The sequence below is a fragment of the Corythoichthys intestinalis genome, chromosome 7 (assembly GCF_030265065.1).
Source record: "Corythoichthys intestinalis isolate RoL2023-P3 chromosome 7, ASM3026506v1, whole genome shotgun sequence".
Taxonomy (NCBI): Eukaryota; Metazoa; Chordata; class Actinopteri; order Syngnathiformes; family Syngnathidae; genus Corythoichthys; species Corythoichthys intestinalis.
Window position 1 is genome coordinate 48432830 of NC_080401.1, and position 24948 is coordinate 48457777.

Sequence of the window (24948 nt, forward strand, 5' to 3'; positions counted from 1 at the left end):
CACTTCTGATGCAGGGACATAAAAACGCCAGGCTGGAGTTTGCCAAAACTTACCTGAGAAAAGCCAAAAACGTTTTGGAAGGATGTTCTCTGGTCAGATGAGACAAAAGTAGAGCTTTAAGGGAAAACGCATCAACCTAAGAGTTTACAAGGAAAAAAAACGAGGCCTTTGAAGAAAAGAACACGGTCCCCACAGTCAAACATAGCGGAGGTTCCCTGATGTTTTGGGGTTGCTTTGCTGCCTCTGGCACTGGACTGCTTGAATGTGTGCATGGCATTATGAAGTCTGAAGACTACCAACAAATTTTGCAGCATAATTTATAGCCCAGTGTGAGAAAGCTGGGTCTCCCTCAGAGGTCATGGATCTTCCAGAAGGACAAAACACACTTCAAAAAGCACTAGAAAATGGTTTGAGAGAAAGCACCGGAGACTTTTAAAGTGGCCAGCAAAGAGTCCAGACCTGAATCCCATAGAATACCTGTGGAGAGATCTAAAAATGGCAGTTTGGAGAAGGCACCCTTAAAATATCAGACCTGGAACAGTTGCCCAAAGACGAATGGTCTAAAATTCCAGCAGAGCATTTGTAAGAAACTCACTGATGGATACAGGAAGCGGTTGTTCACAGTTATTTTGCCTAAAGGTTGTGCTACCAAGTATTAGGCTGAGGGTGGCAATACTTTTGTCCAACCCTTTTTTTTTTTGGAGTTTTGTGTAAAATGATAATGATTTTTTTTTTTCAATTCTCTTTTGTGTTTTTTTCATTCCAAGCAAAATAATTAAAGATATTACGACCAAAGCATTTCTAATTGCAGTCATTTTCTAGGAAAAATTGAGCATTATCCGACAGAATTGCAAGGGTGCCAATACTTTTGGCCAGCATTGTATTAAATCTTGACACAATTCAAATGTACTGCACATAAGAGTTAAATACAACTAGGGCTGCAGCTATCGATTATTTTAGTAGTCGATTAATCAATGAACTACTTAGTTCGAATAATCATGTAATCGGATAAGGAACATGAAATACCGGAGCTGAGCCTCAAATAGTATATAAAAAAAAATAAGGATCTACAGTGCCCTCCATAATTATTGGGACCCCTTAAAAAGATGTGTTTTTTAGCTTCAATTTTTTAAAAATTCAAATAATATGGGACCTTAAAGGAAAAAAAAGAGAAAAATCTCACACAAAAATACACACGGTCCCAGGCTTCAACTGGGACCGTGTGCTTTGGTCAGATGAGACCAAGATTGAGCTTTTTGGCAACAAACACTCTAAGTGGGTCTGGCGTGCCACGAAAGATGCGCATGCTGAAAAGCACCTCATACCCACTGTGAAGTATGAGGGTGGGTCAGTGATGTTGTGGGGCTGTTTCGCTTCCAAAGGCCCTGGGAACCTTGTTAGGGTGCATGGCATCATGAATGCTTTAAAATACCATTACATTTTAAATCAAAATCTGTTGCCCTCTGCCCGAAAGCTGAAGATGGGTCGTCACTGGGTCTTTCAGCAAGACAATGACCCTAAACATATGGCCAAATCTACACAGAAATGGTTCACCAGACACAAAATCAAGCTCCTCCCATGGCCATCTCAGTCCCCAGACCTTGTTTTGTTGGCAAAAGGGGGTCGTACAAAGTATTAACACCAGGGGTGCTAATAATTGTGACACACATTATTTGATGTCAAATATTTTTTTCTTTATGTGGGATTTTTTCCCCACTGAATGAATGCACTTGTATTGAAGGTTGGATTTTTCTCTTTTTTCAGTTGAGGTCCCATATTATTTGAAAAAAAAAAAAAAAAAAAACTGAAGCTAAAAAACACATCTTTTTCAGGGGTGCCAATAATTATGGAGGGCACTGTACGTACAACAAAAGAACAATCGGCTAACTTGCTTGCAAAAGTCCGCTAGCTAAAATGCTATAAAACGCTAACTTAAAAAAAAAAAAAAAAAAAAATCTTATAATGTTCATCACAAATGGTTTAGACACATATTCCTACAAAAAAACGGCTAAATATACCTAGAAACGAAATAACGAATGCATTAAAAAAAAAAAAAAATTGCTCAAACAAAAACTTGGCTTATGTTGGTCTTAACATGGAGCAGATGGATTCAGCCATGTGAAATGAGGCAGACAAGAGGGCAGTGTATCCACCCAAATCAATAAAACTAAATACACTTTCAAAATTTACCATTACAACGCCACTTTAATTAAACGAATACTCGAAGCAACAAAATTTAATTTGAATCTTTTTTTCTAATCGAATACTCGAATTATTCGATTAATCGTTGCAGCACTAAATACAACTGAACTGAAAAATAAAGACACTCCAAAAAAAACAAAACTTCACCCCTCCTTCTTTCGTGTTGCATCATTGTAATTTTTATTTTAATTCCATAAATGACAATGTGTTTCAGTGCAAACACACACGCACAAACATTTGGACGCTTTACTCCGACACTCGAAAAAAGACACACGGAACTCTACAGCCCATTTACAGTTGCTCGATGATATGATACACACCGTTCACAGCAATCGTGTTTATTATATACAATGCGATGTCTCGTTTTTTTTTTTCCCAAGAAAGAAAAGTGGAAGCACAAAAATTGCCATTTTTCATTCAAAGCAGAGAGGGCGATAAAAAATGGATGACGGCTGTAATGAACGACAGTGGTGCCGTACACGTAAGCACTTGAGTAGTTGTCGTAGCGTCAAAACGTGGTTAGTACATTCAGTGTTGTGACTGTTAACACCTTTGGTTGGATAAAACGCGTGACAGGATTGGTCGCCTGGGTTGATAAGGAACATGTGTGGGGATGAGTTGCATATGAATGGACATGTAGAGGCTTAAATGCTTTAAAATGTGTGAGGAAAGTGATTGTCAATAAAATATAAACGTCAAATTGATCAGAAATTGGGACCGATAATGCTTCAGCGCAATTGACGGTGATCGACGTTCCATCCGTCAATGTTAATGAATGCGTTAAAATGAAATTTAGCAAGTTATAACGTGATATGTTAGTAAAAATAGTGTCAAAATTATCAACGCTTTACACTAAACTTATCACGTTATAACCTCAAACTTTTCACATTAAACCATGAGACTTAACGTCTTAAAACACCAAAAAATTAACACGTTTAAGTTCAAAATTGATCACGTTAAAGCTTAAAAATTGTGATACTGGAGAATTTATCCGGTGAAAATGTGAACTTTATCGTATTAAAACGTCAAACTCCTCACATAATGTGAAATTTACCGCATTAAAATGTGAGTTATCATCTTGAAACTGAAAAATGAACATTTTGAGGTTCCAAATTTATCACATTAAATCTTAAAAATTATCTTGTGGTAATGTTAAATGTATCACGTTAAAATTTAATATTCATCATGTCAAAACGTCACTTTATAATGTGAAATCAAAACATGAAACACCTTAAAATTGAAAAATTTACATTATAGTTTAAAATTGATCACATTAAATCTTGAAAGTGATTACGCGAAAATGTGAAATTCATGTGAAAATGTCAAAATTATCATGTGGTAAAATTAAATTGATCACATTCTGACTTAAAACCTAGCATGTTAAATCAGTGGCCTCACACTTTGGGGATGGGGGCGAATTGCGGCCCGCAGGATAGTACTTGCGGTCCCCCTACTAGGCACCAAAATTCATTTGCATGTTGCGTTACAGGTTTATGCTTTTCATGTACCGTATTTTTTCGGACTATAAGTCGCTGGTTTTTTTTTCATAGTTTGGCCGGGGGTGCATCTTATACTCTGGAACAACTAATGTGTGAAATTATTAATACATTATTGTATGACTTCACGTTTTATTTTCACACTGAACCGCAAGAGGGCGCTCAAGGCCTGTGTTTCAACATTTGCGGTAACTTATAAAAACAACTGAGAAGGGCTGAACAAAATGGCAGTGAAAATAAAATCATATTCAGCAGATTAAAAGCTGAAAATAATGAAATTTACTGCCAAAAACGGTAAATTGAGGAGCAAAAAGAATGTTTGGAGTTAGCAAAACACTTGTAAGGGACAGGCGAAATGCGGAGGTTACTCTTACTACAATAAAGACAACAACGAAAAAAAATTGCCTCTCAAGATGACATGTCTTTTCTTAGTTTTGCATTTTATCAATTAATTTCCCTCAAAAATACTCCAGTGCGACTGATATATGTTTTTTTCCTCTTTATTGCGCATTTTTTGGCTGGTGCGACTAATACTCAGGCATAGACTTCACCATCAGTTGACGAGACAGTTCTGACAGACATTGCGCCACGCCTTCCCGTAAGGGGCCGACCCTGGCAGAGCGTTGACGTAGCTTTCATTGTGATAAACTCAAACACGCTGCATTCTAACACCGGATTTTGGTGGAAACAGGACAAGTTTTAGTGCATACACAAAGGCAGGAGTGTTTCAAGAGTGATTTGGTCGAGGATTCAAGGTAATTACCGTATTGGCCCGAATATAAGACGGCCCTGATTATAAGATGACCCCCTCTTTTTCAAGACTCAAGTTTGAAAAAAATACTTTTTGAACACCAAATTACTTTTATACAGAAAATAATTACAGTACATCTGAAACAACTGATAACAATATATTTGAGAGAAAAAGCATGTTATTTTGCCTCATTCAAATCTTAACATCTGAACATTTAAATATGTAAACTAAAGTGCAATCACATTCGTAAATGAAAGTCTTCTGGTTTTTGAAATGTAAATAAACCAATCTATTGTGATAAAACAACAAAATTGCCATAACTGCATTAACCATCAAAGTGAGGTCTAACTGTAACTGTAGTCTTGAAACAAATCTGAATAAGGAAAAACATTGCAATAAAATAATGCAAACTGGTTAAACTTTAGAGTAGCTGAGATCTGTCATGACAGAACATCGCTTCAATGATATCTGGCGCCATCTAGCGTCGTGAATGGGTATAATGTCTAGACCGTGAATTTAAGACGACCCCCACTTATTTCAATGCAAAAAACACCGTCTTATATTCCGGACAATACGGTATTGTGAGAGAATTTTATCATGCTTAAAACACAACCATTATACATCATATTTTGTATGCTTTTGTTATGCTTGCATGAGAACAATGTAGCATAGAGCATCATTGTTATATTAACCTGTTTGAGTGTGCCTTCCCATAGCCTTGACTATTATAGACTGTATCACAATATGCCCAAATATGGACTGTTATGTTCCTGTGTTTTCCAATATGCCCTGAATGAATACAATGGGCGACTGCGGCTTATCAGACTGAGCTCATCGTCGTTCTAGCCAGAGCCGGTGTTCAAGGTCATAACTTGAGGTGTTTTTTTTCCCCTACTGGAGATGTTTTTCTGTGGAAAACCACCAGTTGATACTTAAGTTTCACTTTCGTTTTCATAGGTATCGTTTCACAGTATGCATCCTTGGGTAACGCCCTTTCAACAGTATAAATGTCCAGCATCTATTGTACTTCTGTGTGATCACAGCTCCTGGCTGAATCACATCATTTTGTACCCTTGATATATCACGTTTATAAAGTCTTTGAAGCAGGCAATTTTTGGTTGGTCGTATTCATTTCTCTAATCGAGCTATCGAGGTAACACTTGTCTTGGGAGTTCAAACTTGAATTTCCCTGACAGGTATTATATAAAATACCACCAAATACCACCACTTTGAAACGTGAAAAAAAATGAATGGAAAAAATTTGTGTAACTTTAGATTGAAATATTCACATAAAATGAATGATAACGGCCCAGTTTTTTGCTTTTAAACAAGAATCTAGACTGTTTTAGGTTCATATCTATAGAAATTCTGGGATTTACGCGTTTATTTACAAGAATTTTCAACTTAAAAAGCTCTTTGTTTTGTGATGGCTGCCATGTTGGATTACACAATAGCGTAACTAGCTTAAAATATTTAGGTAAAATGAATGATAACTACCCAGTTTTTTGCTTTTAAACAGGAATATAGACTGTTTTACGTTCATACCTAAAAAAAAATCGGGATTTACGCATTTATTTAGAAGAATTTTCAACTTAAAACACTCTTTGTTTTGTGACAGCCGCCATGTTGGATTTTTTATTTCTACACATTAACGTAACTAGCGGGCAAACTGCCCGTTTTTGGGCAAAAAATGTAATTTAGACATTTCTGCGTTAAATAATGCTATCGATCCTGAAAATATAGGCGATTATATCTGCATTATATCTGCATTTGGTGATTTTTGTGCATCTAGCGTAAAATCTGGGAATTTTATAGCCATTTTAAGGTTTGTTATACCCTAATTCTGGACTATAAGGCGCACCTGACTATAAGCCGCCACCCACCAAATTTGACACAAAAAACGCATTTGTTCATAGATAAGCTGCACTGGACTATAAGCCGCAGCTGTGCTCACTGTATTATGGGATATTTACATCAAAAGATATTAACCGCAAACACTTTTTTTTGACAGCGGCATCATAAGACTCATAAAACCAAATGAATCATTATGAAGTTTTGAACCAATTGGCTGCAAAGCTTCATTAATTCAAGAAGCGTCATTTTGCCATCACTTCCCACATGGGGGAGACAATGAACCTCTGCTGCCACCTGCTGTCAACACTGTGGTCATCCAAAATGCCTCCTAGCATGCATTGCAGCTCTACAGATGTAAATAACATTCAAAATTCATGTTCTGTGCTAATAATTTCTTCAGCTACTGTTCCAGTTGTTTCATGAATTGCTAGTTAGCTACTTTATTTGACTGTGGCGCTATAAGACTGTCATAAGACCATCATAATTATGACATGATACTGCCATGAGCATTAATGAATGCTTATGAGAGATGTCAAATTATCTCACTTTTGACTGCATGTAAAAGATCCGAGCTGGACATAGAGTCGGTGATATAATTTGCCGGATGACAGTTAGTGACATCTGTCATAAGCATTCATTGATGCTCATAATAGTGTCATGTCATAATTATGGCTGTCTTCTGGCAGTCTTATGACGTTGCTGTCAAATAAAGTGTTAGCTATTAACCCAAATAAATCAACATATAAGCCGCAGGATTCAAAATGAGGGAAAAAGTAGCGGCCGATAGTCCGAAAATTACGGTATATATAAAAATAATAATAATAATCGGGATTTTATTGGGGAATAAGTTTCAATTTTTTGATGCCACTGCTTATGGAGACTCATATACACTATGCCTAAGGGAGGTGACTGTTTTGGTTTTAGATCACTTTAAATGGGTTTTGAAAATATTTGAATTTTAAGTTTTTGAAAATAGGCCCCCTACGGATTGGCCGCGAGCCCAGTGTCCCGTCAACTGATAGTGAAGTCTATGACTCAGGTACGACTTAAAGTCTGAAAAATACGGTACACATTTTCCTTTACTTTTCAAGTATAATTTTAGTTCTACTCTATGGTAGCTAACTTATATGTTCCATTCAAAAAAACAAAACAAAAAAATCTGATATTTAAGCACAGTGTACTACACTACTGTATTTTGATGTCGGTCATGATGGTAGAATGTTTTTTGGGGGAGAAAAAAGGTATAGAATGTCTATTTTTGTGAGTGTGCACTCAAGTTGGCTGACCTGATGCGCACTCACGTCATTGGAGAAGTGAAAAATTAAGAAATGGTATGTATAAATATTACATGTTAGCACAGAATTACCTATAAGTCTATTAACAATGGTAATTCTCAACTAGAATAAATAAATACAGTAGCAGCGTGAAGGTTGTCCAATAGAACGCAACCGTGAGGCACTACATGTCATCCATATGCACATACATATAAGTACTTTTATACTACTATCACCTGGCCTGACCACTTAAAGGGGTGGATGAGAACAATTCAAGTAAAAGTGTGTTGGTGTTTTAAAAAGAACAGAAAAAAAGCGTCTTACAAAGTGCCGCGTGCAGAAATTGCACCACTTTACAAATATACTGTAAACGTTTTTGCCAACGAATAAATACATGCAGATGGAAATAAATACATAAATAAGAGCTAGGTTGGAGGTGAAATGTTTCTAAACGTGAGCGTGAAGGTGGCGTCCTTGTTGTTTTGTGCGAACATGGAGGCAGCGTGTGAGAAAGAAAGTTTTTAAAATGTGCATTTTTTCCCCCATATAGAGAGACAAAAGTATTAGGACATGTTTGTTTGTTGTCCTTTTCTGTCCAGTTTTAAAAAAAAGAATCCCTATCTCAAGACACCCATACAGGACAGTGAAGAAAATAAGTATTTGAAGACTTAGAAATCATGGAGAAGTCTGAAATGTTTATCTTGGGTGCATGTCCACTGGGAGAGAGATAATCTGAAAGGAAAAATACAGAATGCATGACTTTTTAACAATTCATTTGTGGGATAAAGCTGCAAATAAGTATTTGAACACCAGTCTATCAGCTAAATTGTGACCCTGAAAGACCTGTTATTCTGCCTATTAAGGGTCTACCTCCACTCCACGTATTATCCTGAATCAGATGCATCTGTTTGAGGTCGATTGCTGCATAAAGACACCTGTCCACCCCATTCAATCAGTAAGACTCAAACTTGTAACATGGCCAAAACCAAAGATCTGTCCAAAGACACCAGAGACAAAATTAAGGCTGGAAAGGGCTATGGAGCGATTGCCAAGCAGTTTGGTGACAAAAAGGTCCACTGTTGGAGCAATCATTAGAAAATGGACGAAGCTAAACATGACGGTCAATCTCAATCGGAGTGGAGCCCCATGTAAGATATCACTGAGTACTGAGTATTTCAAGAACACCATCCCTACTGTGAAGCATGGGGGTGGTAGCATCAAGTTTTGGGGGTGTTTATTGAAAATTGGGTCGTGCCCGGGTCTTCCAGCATGACAATGACCAGAAGCACACAGCCAGGAAAACCAAGGAGTGGCTCCGTAAGAAACTTTCCAAGGTTCTAGCATGGCCTATCTGGTCTCCAGACCTAAACTTGAAGGGAGTAGTATCTTTTCTCGTAATTACCGATCGACTGTTTGAATTACTCTAACACACCCAATATAAAATGAATATCACTTATACCATAGTTTAAGGAAAATAAGCAGAATATATTTGCCATAGGGCATAAGAGATACATGACACCTTATCACGGAAGCCCAACGTCTGCGTCATGCAACTGACTAATTAAGATTTACGCTGACTAGGCAAGACATCTACAAGCCCAAGTCTGCACCACCAACTCCCACAATCAGTTCTCCTGGACAGTCCAGAACAAATGGTGGGACGTCCTGTCCCAACACAAGGAACACCGGAGAATGCCCGATATCAAACTGATAACACGACTGATAAGCCTCCAAGAGCCCCTTTGAATCTGAAGTGGCAAAATCCATAACCCTCATTGTCCTGACAACAGTAACTCCTGAATCCTCCTGTCCAATCCACAAACAGACAATAATCCTAAACAACGCCCAAGCACACCCTTCTTTTGCCCACAGCATGCCCCGCGAGAGCCTTCAAAAAGACAATGTTTAACTAATCTTTGCCATTTTTCTCTGGAACCTTTTGTTGACTTGTGATATGGTGACCTTGGAACGAGTCTGCCTCCTCGCCTGAGTCTGTTTCTGTTTCGCCTTGCCGTTTGATTGCTGTCGACCAGAATAAATTGTCAACTTGTGCTTCGAAGCCTTTTTCCAGCTTTCAAAATGGAGTCAGTACAAGGGGTTAACACTCAGGTGAATGCACAGTTTTGCCTTTTGGCCAGGTTGTCGGGGTCTCACTTGTCAGGGTCGTTGGATCTGCGCCAGCGCGGGTCCGGCAGTTCGGCTGGCTTGATAAAGTCTGGCTTAAAGGTCAGATTCCTTCAAACTCAATAGAAAACCTTCGGAGGGAACTCTAACTCCGTGATTCTCAGTGACAGCCCAGAAACCTGGCTGATGGGTGGGCCAAGATCCCCCCTGCAGCGTGTGCCAACCTGGTGTAAACTGAAGGAAACATTTGACGTCTGTAATTGCAAACAACGATGACTGTACTTACATATTACCATTCGTTTGTAAGTGGGAGAACTTGTAAAATAGCATGGTGTTTAAATATTTATTTTCTTCACTGTAGTTCACATATTCGACTTCCTGGGTGTCCAGATATTTTTGTCCAAAATTAATTTCTTAGATCCTGGGTGACAAAATAAATTGGGTGGTGGTGGGAGGCGGGTCCTCACATTTTCTTACTTCCTGGGTGTCCCAGTACTTTGAAAGAAATCAGCAAAGATTGTAAAATGCTATTTTCCAGTTTGTGTACAGTAAATGTCCCAAAACCTCTGTCAAATCTCCTGCTTGCTTACTTATTTGTTGAGTGTCCCAATATTTTTTGAGGAAAAAAAAGTATGATCTTCTAACTTGCTCGGTGCCCCAAGACTTTTGTCCAAATTATATTTTGCAGTTCCTATAAGTGTCCTAATACTTTTATCTGAAGTTTTCCAACTTCTTGGGTGTCCCGATAACTTTGTCCAAACTCCAAAATTCTTCCTTGGTGTCCCAATACTTTAGTCCAAACTCGACTATTCCGCCTTCCTGTGTGGCCCGGTATTTTTAAAACAAAAAAAATAAAAACTAAAATTTTTATACAAAACTATGAGGACACCCAAGAAGACAGGCTGTTCCAATACTTGAGCCCTAATTCATTTACTTCTTTCCTTGATGTCCCGATACTTTTGACCACACACAAATTTTCTTATTCCTGTCATGTCCCAATACTTTCGTCCATACTCCAATGATATTACTTCCTGGTTGTCCCGATTCACACATTCGCACGCACACATATTTGTATCGTATGTATAAGGCCGGATGCGCCACTTGACACAACTACATGACATCACCACACACATGGAATCTGACTACCGGACTGCTTAGAAAAGTCCTGACACGAGACGGCGCCGAGGAGCGCTAGGAAGATGGCGGCGGTGAAAAGGGAGGCTCGGTCGGTGGGCTATGTACATCTCAAGTCTTTTCCATCACATCCTCATCGGACCCACTCGTCTTCTGGACAACTTGGATCTGAAAAAAAATCAAATGTTAGCATTTTATAGCATTTAGCTCATTTTTTCACAAGCTAACAGTGTTGGGACAACCTAATCGGATCAATATTTTTAGTGTCCATGGACTCATAATTTCAATCTGAACGTTGATCAGATTGAAGAAATTTTGTCCACGTAAACATACCTTTTTTTTTAATCATACAACATATTGATACTCGTGCCTGATGCCTCCCAGCATGCAATACGGCGCTATGGATCTACAGTATATACAGTGCGGTTCACAGTTTATGTACTTTGTTAATTATTTCTTTCTTAACTGTTCCAGTTGTTTCATTAATTGCTAGTTATGCTACTTAGCTTGTTATTATGTATAATTTTCGTGTCGTTTTTAAAATGAGTTTTAATGAACTTTGATTTAATGAGCTTCTATTACTTGTTATTATTTTAGAAGTGGTTGGAAGTTTGTTCTTCTGCTTGCAGAATATATGCGAGACTGGATCCTTCCTGCCTCAAGAGCACCACAAACTGGTTGGTGGCTACTTGAAGTATATTTGCAGGGTCAGCAAATGATTTGACTAAAATATGAGAGACAGCGAGAACCAAAACTGGTATTTGCCATGTGGCAATGAGCTGTAATGGGAAGTGTATCTTCAAAAATCACGGCCACATATGTTTTTCTGCCATTAAATATGAATGGAAAATTTGGACGTGAATAGCCGTCAATGGCATTGCCTGACTTGAATGCCCGTTGAATGTGAATGCGCTGTAATGGTAAGTGTGTGGTCAAAAATCACAGCCACACGTTTTTCTGCCATTTAACATGAATGGAAAATTTGGACGTGCATAGCCGTCGATGGCATAACCTGACTTGAGTGCCAGTTGAATGTGAATGCGCTGTAATGGTAAGTGTATGTGAAAAATCACAGCCACACATGTTTTTCTGCCATTTAAAATTAATGGAAAATTTGGACGTGCATAGTTGTCAATGGCATGGACATGCATGGCCTGCAAAAATGCCATATAGCCCCCCAAAAAATGCCACAAACCAAAATCCATATTGCCACGCACCAAAAAATGCCACATGCCAAAATACATTTTGCCACATGGCAAAATCCATTCTGCCACATGGCAAAAAAATGCCACATGGCAAAATACATTTTGCAACACGGCAAAAAAAAAAAAATGCCACATAGCAAAATACATTTTGCAACATGGCAAAAAAATGCCACATGGCAAAAAAATGCAAGATGGCAAAATCCATTTTGCCACATGGCAAAAAAAAATGCCACATGGCAAAATACATTTTGACACACGGCAAAAAAAATGCCACATGGCAAAATGCATTTTGCCACATGGCGAAAAAATGCCACATGTCAAAATACATTTTGCCAGATGGCAAAAAAATGCCAGATGGCAAAAAAAAAAATGCCACATGGTGAATCCATTTTGCTACATGGCAAAAAATGCCACATGCCAAAAAAAAATAACACATGGAAAAAATCCTTTTTTTTTCACATGGCAAAATCAATTTTGCCACATGGCAAATACCAGTTTTCGTTCTCGGCCCTGCTTCCATCCGGCATCCATTTATTCAATCTCGATGCGTATCGTGACGTTGCATTGGCAAAATGCACATGGCATATATAAACCATTGCAAAAAAATGCGACATGTCAAAATACATTTTGCAACATGGCAAAAAAAACAAAAAACAAATGGCACCAAAAAAAAAAAATGCCACATGTCAAAATACATTTTGCCAGATGGCAAAAAAAATGCCAGATGGCAAAAAAAAAAAAAAATCCACAAGGCAAAATGCATTTTGCAACATGGCAAAAAAAAAAAAAAAACAAAAAAAAAAAACAAATGGCACAAAAAAAAAAAAAAAGCCACATGGCAAAATCCATTTTGCAATATGGCAAAAAAATGCCAAATGTCAAAAACCATTTTGCCACATGGCAAAAAAAAAAACATGGCAAAATCCATTTTGCCACGTGGCAAAATCCATTTTGCAATATGGCAAAAAAATGCCACATGGCAAAAACTAATGCCACATGGCAAAATCCATTTTGCCACATGGCAAAAAAATGCCACATGCCAAAAAAAATGCCACATGACAAAATCCTTTCTGTCACATGGCAAAATCAATTTTGCCACATACCAAATACCACTTTTCGTTCTCGGCCCTGCTTCCATCCGGCATCCATTTATTCAATCTCGATGCGTATAGTGACGTTTTGTGTCGCGATAAATCGCCAAATGATATTTTGCCCCAAATCGACGTGCTAACCTGATAGTCCCTGCCAGGAGAGGATTGAAGGCGTACAACCAGTCGTGCATGTCCTTGTCGCTTGTGGCTTGAAGCAAAATCCCGCGGTGTTCCGTAACCACGGCGAACGTGTTAGGCGTCTGTCGAAAAAGAAAGCTGGCTAAGTGTCTGTTGCGAATTGTTAGGCGAAGATGAGTCACACCTTGAGCATGGCCTGTTGGTCCTCACTGTATTCCACCTGCGCTGAGGACAGGTTCAGGATGGCGCGTTCCACTGTGTCACGCTCTGTGTTGTAGATGTAGACGTACGGCCGGCGTACCGCCACATAGCGCTTCACCCAGCCGTTAGTGTGCGGTTCCAGGAAGTGGAGGTAACCCTTTTTGGACACGATGGGGCTGCCGGGAAGTAACCACGTCATTGGTTGCCATAATATTCAACTCACTTGACTGCGATTGACGGTGCCAGACGTCCAATCCATTTTGACCGGAAGGGGCGAATGAACAATCAAAATGAATTGGAGTCCTAGCGCCATTAATGGGACTGGTTAAAATAGGAAAATCAAAATTAGCATGATATTTACAGTGAGGAAAATTAGCATTTGAACACCCAGCGATTTTCTAAGTTCTCACACTTAGAAATGATGGGCGCGTTTGAAATTTTCATGGTAGATTATCACATTAAAACATTGGACTTCATTCATTTTAAGACAAAAAACGAACACGTGTCACATGAGATTTATCATACAAAATCTTGAAAATGATCATGTGATAATGTGAAATGTATCATGTTAAAAAGAAAAATTCATGTTAACACATCAACATTATTATCATGTGGTAGCATAAAATTTATGACCGTATTTTCCAGACTATAAGTCAGGGTGACTAATGTTTTTTTTTTTTTTCATATTTTGGCTGGGCCAGCGACTTATATGTTGATATTTATACTGAAATTGGTGTAGTTGTTAAAAAATGATACTGAAGATGAAGACTTGAATGGATTTGGTAGTGATTTGGAGTGAGATCAAGAGTTTGTTTTGTTTATCATTATCTGGATACCTTAATATGTTAACAGATACCTTGTTAGCACTTTGTTCTCTGTTTTATTACTACTATATCTATATCTTATATCTATATCTTAGCTATATCTAGCTAAGAGCACTGGAACATTATCAACTTTGTAGTTCCAATCGTCTTACCTGACTCTGATCTCCTGGATATCAGGGACAAATCGACGTATGCGAGGTTTGCTTTCCGAAGAAGCGCCTGCGCACTTCTTGGCGTCAGCGTCTAGTGGCGGTTCGGGAGTTGGACTGACGGCGCGGGAGCGAGGAGCGGGAGGTCTGCGGTAAAAAAAAAAAGGTCAAAATCCACAACCTTGAAACTCTTTTCAGGAAAGTCTTTAAATTGTTTATGAATGAACTCTGACCTCAGAAACTTTCAGGTCATGATTGTGAAGTTGTGTTAACTGTTAGTTTTGTTAGCGGGATTTCATTAATGGATGGTTGCTAAGATTTTTAAAGGCAAAGATCTTAACTTTGGCCAAGTTACACCCTGAATTGGTTGTCTGCCAATCCCAGCTAATTTTAATCGGATTTCAGTTTTGGAACGCTTGTCAATTTTTGACCCACGAGTCTGGTTTCAATGGAGTGGCTGTTATATTTACATAATTAACTGAATGGGTGCTTAATTTTGCACTTCCTGTAGGAGTACTAATATCTTTCATTTTATTAACTTGCCTGGTTTCCGAATAATTTTATTTAAATTTCATTTAATTTCATCTTACTTCCTTGGGTGTCACAGTTCCTTCTGAAAGATACTTCTTTTCCCAATTCTTATGGGGGGGAAAAACACACTTTCTTACTTAGTAGTTAAAAGTCATAAAAATGTGTCCAAATGTCATTTTCCAGTTCCAGAATGCATTCCCAAACTTTTGACAAAATCCCAGTTTCCTTAGTTTTTTTGGTGTCCTAATAAATTTTTAAAAATGTTACTTAGTGGGTGGGTATTTTGTCCAAATTAGATTCTACAAATCCTGAAGGTGTCCCTATACTTTTAGTAAAAACTCCAGTTTTCACACATCTTCGTCCAAATATTTTTTCCCCAAACTCCAATATTCTTACTTCTTGGGTGTTCCAATACTTTTGACCAAGCCAAACTAAACTACTTTTTAAAAAACAATAACATTCTTAAACAAAACTATAGGGACACCTGAGAAGCAAAGTTGCTCAATACTTTTGCCCTTATTTAATTTTCTCCATTCTGTTGGTGTCCCAATACTTTTGCCTAGAGTTGTCCAGTAATATCGGGTAGTCAATAATATCTGTTGATGAAAGTATTTTAAAATGATATTAGATACTAACGACATTGGTTTTTCATTATCGGTTTTGGGACAATATGCATGTTGCCTTCAAAATGAATTTTGCACAAGGGCTGGTCAAAGCTTAGCACAGCAGTTATGCTCATTGACCATTAGATGTCTCCAAACGAAGATGCTTGGAATTTGTTATGTGACCATTTGTTATTTGAGTTATTGTTCAATTATTTTTCACAGAACGTTTATTTGGAAAACCCCGAAGTTGTTACATTTATCATTATTAAAGACTTGTCGGCTCTACTAAGCCACAATTGTTCTCTTTCACTAAAATTATTAGAAACAGATATATTATTGCCATTGATTTAAAAATCTATAATATTTAGTGCGTATTTTGACCTATGGAGGGCGCCATGTTTTACTGGGGGTGATGACGCGGTTGGCCTGGACTGGGAGAAAAGCTGTGCTAGCTAGCTAGCGAAGCTAGTATGATGACTGGCATGATTTTGTCACATTCTGCTGCTGGTCGGATTGTTTTGTTACAGAGATGTGGGATGAGTTCCCAACATTGTACCTGCATCCAATTCCAGCTCATCAGCAGCGTCTTTAAACCGATCCTAGGCGGCTTGAATCACAGATACAATGTTCGCACAGACATACAGCACGTGGGCTGCGATTGCTTTATAAGGAAAATCATGACTCTAAAGTCCCGCAGAAGTATATTTTTGTGGTCTCAGTGCTCGTCTGTCGCACGGGAAATGCGGGTTTGAATGCCACTGGAGACTTTCATTTAATTGCTTTTGCTGCTCATTTTGTGAAATATCAACTGTGGTGTCCTGCTCATCACTTTTCCGCTCGGGTTCAAATTGGATAGGCAGAACCGACGACATGTTTATGTAGCTAACAAGTGACACTGTGGAAGTGATAATTATTATATGGTTATTAAATATTTGCTTTTACCATTGAAGGCTCATAATAAAGTATTGATTGCTATAAAAGGATGTTCTATGATTGATTGCTGTAAGAGACATTTTTGTGATTGATAACTATAGACATGTTTAGTTCTTGATAAAACTGCCTTGCCATTCTGACCGGTTTAAACCAGCCCAGGTTCCACAGGTCCACTTTTAAGAAATCATATTGTTGCAATTTATTACTTGCCAAATGTTATTGCTTCATGAAATGTATTTGATGTGATAGTGATTGAGATGTTTGTTATATAATTGCTCAAATCAATAGCTGCTCGCAATAAAGAAATGTTTTGCTCATTTGTTAACTTTTTGCCTTGAAGAAGCCTTGAGGAGGCCTCTTGCTTGTCCAAGGACAGGCAGAAGAGGCAGTTTTGCTTTGCTGAAATGTGCTGACACACATGTATATAATCCCACCTACATGCACACACATAGCCATACAAATACAAGGGGTGTCGCCAGCTTGCTTCCTCTTTCTCTTTTAGGGCAAGACACCCATCTGTTGCTAGGGTCATCCCAAATAAAAAGCCAGGTGAAGGAGGTGCTAGTTAGAACGAGTGCGGAAGCTGTATTTTGTAATCCATTGTATAGCTTTCCTCCTTCTCCTTGCAAGCTTTTCAACTAAATTGAGTCCCTTTTCTCCATATTTTTGGTAGTATTATAAATGTCTACCGAAGGATTCGTATTTGAACTTAACACTAGAAGTCCCAGAGAATTCTGGTACTCCTACGAGTCCCAAACAATGGCCAATATGGTCTCTCCCCCGGAAAACCTAGAGGTGGCAAAAGTGAGCGAAGTGCTATATGGAAATGCAACCACTAGACATACATTAACTTTGGACACAATGACCACAATCCATTCTCCATGCCCCTGATTCAGTCTCTCTAAACTGTAGACACAATTCCTGCTTTACACTCAAATTGCATTTCTAAAACACTTTTTTTTTCTTCTTCAAAACAATGTACACATTTGGGCCATTCTTTCTGTTTTTATGTGTGGAGTATAGGAGAAGTGAATTAAAAAATGTGTAAAAAGTGTCAAACTTCATAAATAAATGTATTTAAATAAATGTATCTTGACTCTAACTGACACAAACTATCACGAGTCACGGAGGAGAGGCCAAATCGGCCATTGCTAGTCGGCCTGCTGAGTTTTCTAGTGTTAACAGGAAGTACGGCGGCGCTGTCCAGAGACATCACCGCATTACGTCGTCAACAACAATGGCGACCTACTAGTTAAACTCATTTTTCAAATTTTTTGAATATCCAATCATTATAACTCGTACTGACATTATCTTTTAAGAACAAGTTTTTTTGTCCGTGGTTCTCTTTAAAGCATCCAGTGGGGCATCACAATACAATTAGCCATAACATGTTAAGTCCACTACTGCATATATCGGTATTGGTTTGATATTGGTATCGGATTTTTGGAGTTGGACAATATCGAGATATCAGTTATCGGTTAAAAAGTCATTGTCGGACGACTCTACTTTTCCCAAACTCAAGTTTTCTTCTTTTATCGGTGCCCTAATACTTTTGTCCCCACATCATACATTATGATACATGTACTGTAATGTCCCGGGCTAACCTGAGATCAGCGTTGTTATAGCAACCCTCCACTAGGGAAGGGCAAGTTGACGAGGGCGTGATGGTGTTGAGAGCGGAGATGGAGGCAGAGTCTCTCAACGTAGTGACGGACATCTCTGAGATCTGTGACGAACGGCCCACGAAGACAACTGATACATTGTTTTGATTGTGATAGGAAGTAGTTGTTTGAAACAGGAAGTACCTTGCTTTCACTAGCGCTGACACACACGTGAGTGTACTCTCTGTCGAAGGAGTGAGTGAGCAGTCGCAAACACTTGGTGGCGAGCTCTCGCTGCCGCTCGGTGATGATGTCAGACGCAGCGCCGTCCAATGAGGGGGGAGTCGGGTCGCCGGGCTCGTTGTCGGGTAGAATTTGAGCCCCCCGACCCGCTGGCAACAGGGTGGACTCTAGCTTCTCCCGCAGAAGCAGGAAATGTTTGGTCTTCTCCACCTGAGGGACAAAAAAAAAGAAGACATCAAGTTCCCGTCCCCAATCTGGACCTCGTCGGTCTTCTTACATCTTGAAGCAGGCTGAGCTTGTCGAGCTCCCACTGGTGCTCCAGGATGAGACTGTCGCTGCGAGGCCTCCAGCCGGCTAGGTTTTCCTCGCCGCGGACGTACGCTACAGACGTGTCCAGCACCCGCCGCCGGCGCCGCTGCATTCCCGGACTCCCCGCGTCCGCTAGTTTGCACAGGCTCACCTCGTACACGCCGGTCACGCGGTTTCTTGGAGAAGAAAGTATCCAAAAAAAATCTAATGTCCAGAGAATTGAGATGTTTTTTTTTTCTGACATTAATTTGTGTGAAAGGGTTTCATTACGTGTCATAAGAGTCTTTTGCAAGGTTTTTGTGAATTTATTGGATAGGCGTTTTCTGATGTGTAAGAGGATTTTTAGAGTATATCTGCGTTTTTTTGTGTGTGTCTTGAGAGTTTTTGGAGCCTGAGTTGTTGTTTTTGAGAAGTTTTTCAGGTTTTCTCTTCTTTTTTTGATGGATTTGAAACTATAGTATCAATTTGGTTTTTGATGGTGAATCTGAGTGAGTATCTTTGGTGTGTGAAAGTTTGCTGATGTGTCAGAGGTTTTTTTAGGTGTGAATTTTCTCAGACTTACCGTATTGGCCCGAATATAAGACGGTGTTTTTTGCATTGAAATAGACTGAAAAAGTGGGGGTCGTCTTATATTGGCAGTCTAGACATTATACCCATTCACGACGCTAGATGGCGCCAGATATCACTGAAGCGAATGCTGAACTTGAGGAGTAATGTTCTGTCATGAGAGATCTCAGCTACTCTCAAGTTTCACCAGTTTGCATTATTTTATTGCAATGTTTTTCCTTATTCAGATTTGTTTCAAGACTAGTTACAGTTAGACCTCACTTTGATGGTTAATGCAATTATTGCAATTTTGTTCTTTTATCACAATAGATTGGTTTATTTACATTTCAAAAACCAGAAACCATTCATTTACGAATGTGATTGCACTTTAGTTTACATATTTAAATGTTCAGATATTAAGATTTGAATGAGGCAAAATAACATGCTTTTTCTCTCAAATATATTGTTATAATCATTTGTTTCAGATGTACTGTAATTATTTTCTGTATGAAAAATTAATTTGGTGTTCAAAAAGTCTTATAATCAGGACCGTCTTATATTCGGGCCAATACGGTAGATTTCAGTGGTAAGTTTGAGAGTTTTTGAGGTATGTGAATAAAGTACTCATCAATATGGACCCCCGGGAATTTTGTAGAGCTGATTCTTTCAATGTTTTCTCCATTTTTTAGGTAAAACTCACCCGTCCGCCGCTCTCAGGCTTCCCGTACCGAAAAGATTTCGTATGGAACGTGAGGCGGACAGCTTGGTGTCACGAGAGTAGAACACCATGCAGACATCTTTGGTCACCACGGCCGGCTGAGTGCATTTCTCCATCTGAAATGTGAATCCATTCACATAAAGTAAACACAGAGATCTTTACTTTTTTTTTGCTGCCGTTGACCTACGGCAAGTGTGTCAAACCGGCAACCCTGGGGACCAGATCCGGCCGCCGCATTCTGGTGTGGCCCGTTGTAAGAGAAATTGTACATTTTAAGTCATTTTATGCGTTACTTACATTGTTCTGATTTAATGTTTCCTTATACATTAAAATGTCACATGAAACTGTTCCAATGATCTGTGTATGTGGCACAGTTCTTGTACTTTTGAACTGACTGTACGTGACCACTGTGTGATTAGACAGTGGCTGGAAGTCTGACTTGATAAATCAATGATTATATCAATCAAGATCTGACGGTAGCTCAGTCTTCTGTAAACATGGGAGTATTCTGTAGACCTGCCCAATCACAAGTGAATGTATTGTATGTTAATTTGCTCCTGCCCCAAATCGAATAAAGGATTCGCGGCGGTTAGCAGAGTAAAGCTGAGCAAGCGCAGCAAAGCTAAGCATTTTGAGCTTTGCTGCTAGCTTCTCTCCAGAAACACCACATCTCCCTTTCTTGTGTTTTTTGCCAAAGTTGGGTGAGAAAAACCGAACACCCGTGAAAGAACAGTGCCTTGCAAAAGTATTCGGCCCCCTTGAATCTTGCAACCTTTCGCCACATTTCAGGCTTCAAACTTAAAGATATGAAATTTAATTTTTTTGTCAAGAATCAACAACAAGTGGGACACAATCGTGAAGTGGAACAATATTTATTGGATAATTTAAACTTTTTTAACAAATAAAAAACTGAAAAGTGGGGCGTGCAATATTATTCGGCCCCTTTACTTTCAGAGCAGCAAACTCACTCCAGAGGTTCAGTGAGGATCTCTGAATGATCCAATGTTGTCCTAAATGACCGATGATGATAAATAGAATCCACCTGTGTGTAATCAAGTCTCCGTATAAATGCACCTGCTCTGTGATAGTCTCCGGGTTCTGTTTAAAGTGCAGAGAGCATTATGAAAACCAAGGAACACACCAGGCAGGTCCGAGATACTGTTGTGGAGATGTTTAAAGCCGGATTTGGATACAAAAAGATTTCCCAAGCTTTAAACATCTCAAGGAGCACTGTGCAAGCCATCATATTGAAATGGAAGGAGCATCAGACCACTGCAAATCTACCAAGACCCAGCAGTCCTTCCAAACTTTCTTCTCAAACAAGGAGAAAACTGATCAGAGATGCAGCCAAGAGGCCCATGATCACTCTGGATGAACTGCAGAGATCTACAGCTGAGGTGGGAGAGTCTGTCCATAGGACAACAATCAGTTGTACACTGCACAAATCTGGCCTTTATGGAAGAGTGGCAAGAAGAAAGCCATTTCTCAAAGATATCCATAAAAAGTCTCGTTTAAAGTTTGCCACAAGCCACCTGGGAGACACACCAAACATGTGGAAGAAGGTGCTCTGGTCAGATGAAACCAAAATTGAACTTTTTGGCCACAATGCAAAACGATATGTTTGGCGTAAAAGCAACACAGCTCATCACCCTGAACACACCATCCCCACTGTCAAACATGGTGGTGGCAGCATCATGGTTTGGGCCTGCTTTTCTTCAGCAGGGACAGGGAAGATGGTTAAAATTGACGGGAAGATGGATGCAGCCAAATACAGGAACATTCTGGAAGAAAACCTGTTGGTATCTGCACAAGACCTGAGACTGGGACGGAGATTTATCTTCCAACAGGGCAATGATCCAAAACATAAAGCCAAATCTACAATGGAATGGTTAAAAAATAAACGTATCCAGGTGTTAGAATGGCCAAGTCAAAGTCCAGACCTGAATCCAATCGAGAATCTGTGGAAAGAGCTGAAGACTGCTGTTCACAAACACTCTCCATCCAACCTCACTGACCTCGAGCTGTTTTGCAAGGAAGAATGGGCAAGAATGTCGGTCTCTCGACGTGCAAAACTGATAGAAACATACCCCAAGCGACTTGCAGCTGTAATTGGAGCAAAAGGTGGCGCTACAAAGTATTAACGCAAGGGGGCCGAATAATATTGCACGCCCTACTTTTCAGTTTTTTATTTGTTAAAAAAGTTTAAATTATCCAATAAATTTTGTTCCACTTCACGATTGTGTCCCACTTGTTGTTGATTCTTGACAAAAAATTAAAATTATATATCTTTATGTTTGAAGCCTGAAATGTGGCGAAAGGTTGCAAGGTTCAAGGGGGCGGAATACTTTTGAAAGGCACTGTACGTCATGTTTTACACTAAAATAAAATTTACTGCTGGGGTACTGGAGCCTATCCCAGCTAACTATGGTCAGGAGGCTGTCATGATGCGCTGCTGGTTAGATTTTGTTTGTTTCAGGGCCAGCTGTGGGAGCATTCGTGACGTCACACCGGCAGCGAGTTCCAGCTAATCAACACTAATATATAAACGGTGGCGAACCAACACAACGGCGCCGAGAGATTAGTTTGCTGGTCGCCATTCGCACATACTGCTTTCGAGCCGCTCTGTATTTGTCATCTAGGTCGTCAGACGTCTTAGCTTTGTCATCCTCTACCTTGTGCAGGTATCGAGTGTATTTTTGTTTGTCTTTTTGGCTATCTGCCCTTTGCTCAGTTTTCGCGTTTTTGATCCCCGTCGACCTGTATGTCACGGAATCCTTTTGTTAGTCCCACTTTTCCGCGTTCGCGAGTTTTGTTTTGATTGTGAATAATAAATCCCCGAACGCTTCCCTTCTGTTGTCTGTGTTTGGGTCCAATCTTGTTCTCCGCATTCGCGGATTGTAACAGAATCTCTCGGCCAAAATGGACCCCTCAGACAGCGAGCCGTTAGTCCAGGAGTTTTCGGAACCGCGGGAGCGCGTCGACCCGCACGATCACATGCTCCATGAAATCATGTTGGCGTTAAATAGACTCACCGTTAACATGTGCGCTCTTGAAGCACGGGTGGACCGGTTTGGTGCTCACCGCCTTGCTTCAGCCACAGCCGCGGCTTCGATGCACGTCCCCCTCGCTGCATCAGCCGACTCGGCTTCCACTCCGTTGCGTGAGCCCGACATTCCGCACCCGCCACGCTACGGCGGGGAACCCGGCTCGTGTGGGCAGTTTTTGCACCAATGTTCTTTAGTTTTCGACCAACAACCCCTCACGTATTCCACTGATCGGTCCCGGGTTGCGTTTGTCATGAGCCTTCTCACGGATAAGGCAGCAGCATGGTCAATGGCGATTAGCAATCGGTACCCGGAAATACGAGTATCTTTTCCGGCTTTCATCGAAGAGATGAGGAGAGTTTTTGATCACCCCATACGGGGTAAAGAGGCCGGCAGTCGTTTGCTCGATTTTTCGCAGGGCACGCAGTCAGTCGCGGACTACTCAGTCTCCTTCCGCATTTTGGCGGCGGAGAGTGGCTTTGATGACGCAGCCTTGCGTAGCATTTTTCGGAGGGGGCTGCACCCATTGGTGAAGGATGAGCTAGCCGCCCGCGACGAAACTAAAGATTTGGAGGAATTAATTTTTTTATCTATTTCTTTGGACAATCGGCTTCATGAGCGCGAGCGAGAGAGAGGAGCTGAGCGGCGCGGTCGGTCGGCGAGTGCGGTCGTCGGGAGAGCTTCGTCAGCTTCTACAGCAGGCTCACCTCGGGCTCCTATTGCCTCGCCTGGCTTGGAGTGGCAGCCGACGACAGACGAGGAGGCGATGCAGCTCGGCGGCAAAAGACTCGATGCAAGGGAGCGCAGCCGGCGCATGGTGGAGCGGCTCTGCCTGTACTGTGGTGAACCAGGTCACCAGGTAGCTTCTTGTCCGGGAAATCCCCGTGCAGCTCGGAGAAGCCATTGGGACCGGCCACCGGCGTCGACCGTCGCCACCGCAAAGGCTAAGTCAAGTAGAGGTACTCCACCGCGACCCTGTGAGTACCCACCCACAGCTGCCAAGACTGTAAACAAACTAGAGAACACTAGACTGCAATTACCTGGCATTATTACAGGCAATGGCAGCAGTTGTAAAGTGACGGTTTTGATCGATTCAGGGGCGGATGACTGTTTTGTGGATTTTTCAGTTACAGAAGCACTTGGCGGAACCCTGATTAAGTTGACGGAGCCCCGGGAAGTACGGGACCTAAATGGGGACCTCATTTCCACAGTCACACACGTAACGGAAAATCTCCAGTTGGTAGTGTCGGGTAACCATTGTGAGCGTAGACCGTTTTTTGTCATGCCAACAAAATTGGCGCCTGTGGTTCTTGGGTTAACATGGCTTAAACTGCACAATCCAGACATAGACTGGGAGACCCCCAGAATCACCAATTGGAGCGTGCACTGTCATTCACATTGTTTGCGCGCTGCCCCGTCCTCCTCTGGTCCCACGGTGCTACGTGTGCCAGAACACATTGATTTGGCTTTGGTGCCCGCTGAATATCACGACCTCAAGTTGGTTTTTAGCAAAGACCTAGCAATGTCACTGCCACCACATCGACCCTACGATTGTTCTATTGATTTGGTTCCGAATTCATTGTTGCCCTCCTCAAAACTGTATCAGGTGTCCAAACCTGAGCAGGGGGCCCTAAACGATTACATATCGTCGTCTCTCGCGGCCGGGCTGATTCGTCCGTCGAAATCTCCTGTCGGGGCGGGATTCTTCTTTATCAGTAAAAAGGATAAAACACTTCGGCCGTGCGTTGATTACAGGGGCCTTAATGACATCACTGTTAAGAACAAGTACCCCCTACCTCTGCTGGACTCTGCTTTCGCACAGTTACAGTCCGCGTGTGTTTTTACCACACTAGACTTGCGCAATGCTTATCACTTGGTAAGGATAAAGGAGGGCGATGAATGGAAGACTGCATTTAATACTCCCAGTGGACACTTTGAATATCTAGTCATGCCATTCGGACTAACTAACGCACCG

General features: G+C 40.5%; 1 protein-coding gene across 10 annotated transcripts in view; it reads right to left on the reverse strand.

Moving 5' to 3' along the window:
* Positions 1 to 2340: 2340 nt before the first annotated feature.
* The window catches only part of kif1aa (kinesin family member 1Aa), a 149654-nt gene continuing 127046 nt past the window's right edge, over positions 2341 to 24948 (reverse strand). For all 10 annotated transcript variants that reach the window (XM_057840193.1, XM_057840189.1, XM_057840194.1 and 7 more), the window contains 8 exons: positions 19912 to 20045; positions 18634 to 18841; positions 18318 to 18566; positions 18117 to 18238; positions 14447 to 14590; positions 13454 to 13646; positions 13273 to 13391; positions 2341 to 11003 (listed from right to left, as the gene is read on the reverse strand). In XM_057840193.1, coding sequence (XP_057696176.1) covers positions 10961 to 11003; positions 13273 to 13391; positions 13454 to 13646; positions 14447 to 14590; positions 18117 to 18238; positions 18318 to 18566; positions 18634 to 18841; positions 19912 to 20045 — 1212 coding nt within the window. In that variant the 3' untranslated portion in view covers positions 2341 to 10960. The remainder of the gene's footprint in view (positions 11004 to 13272; positions 13392 to 13453; positions 13647 to 14446; positions 14591 to 18116; positions 18239 to 18317; positions 18567 to 18633; positions 18842 to 19911; positions 20046 to 24948) is intronic.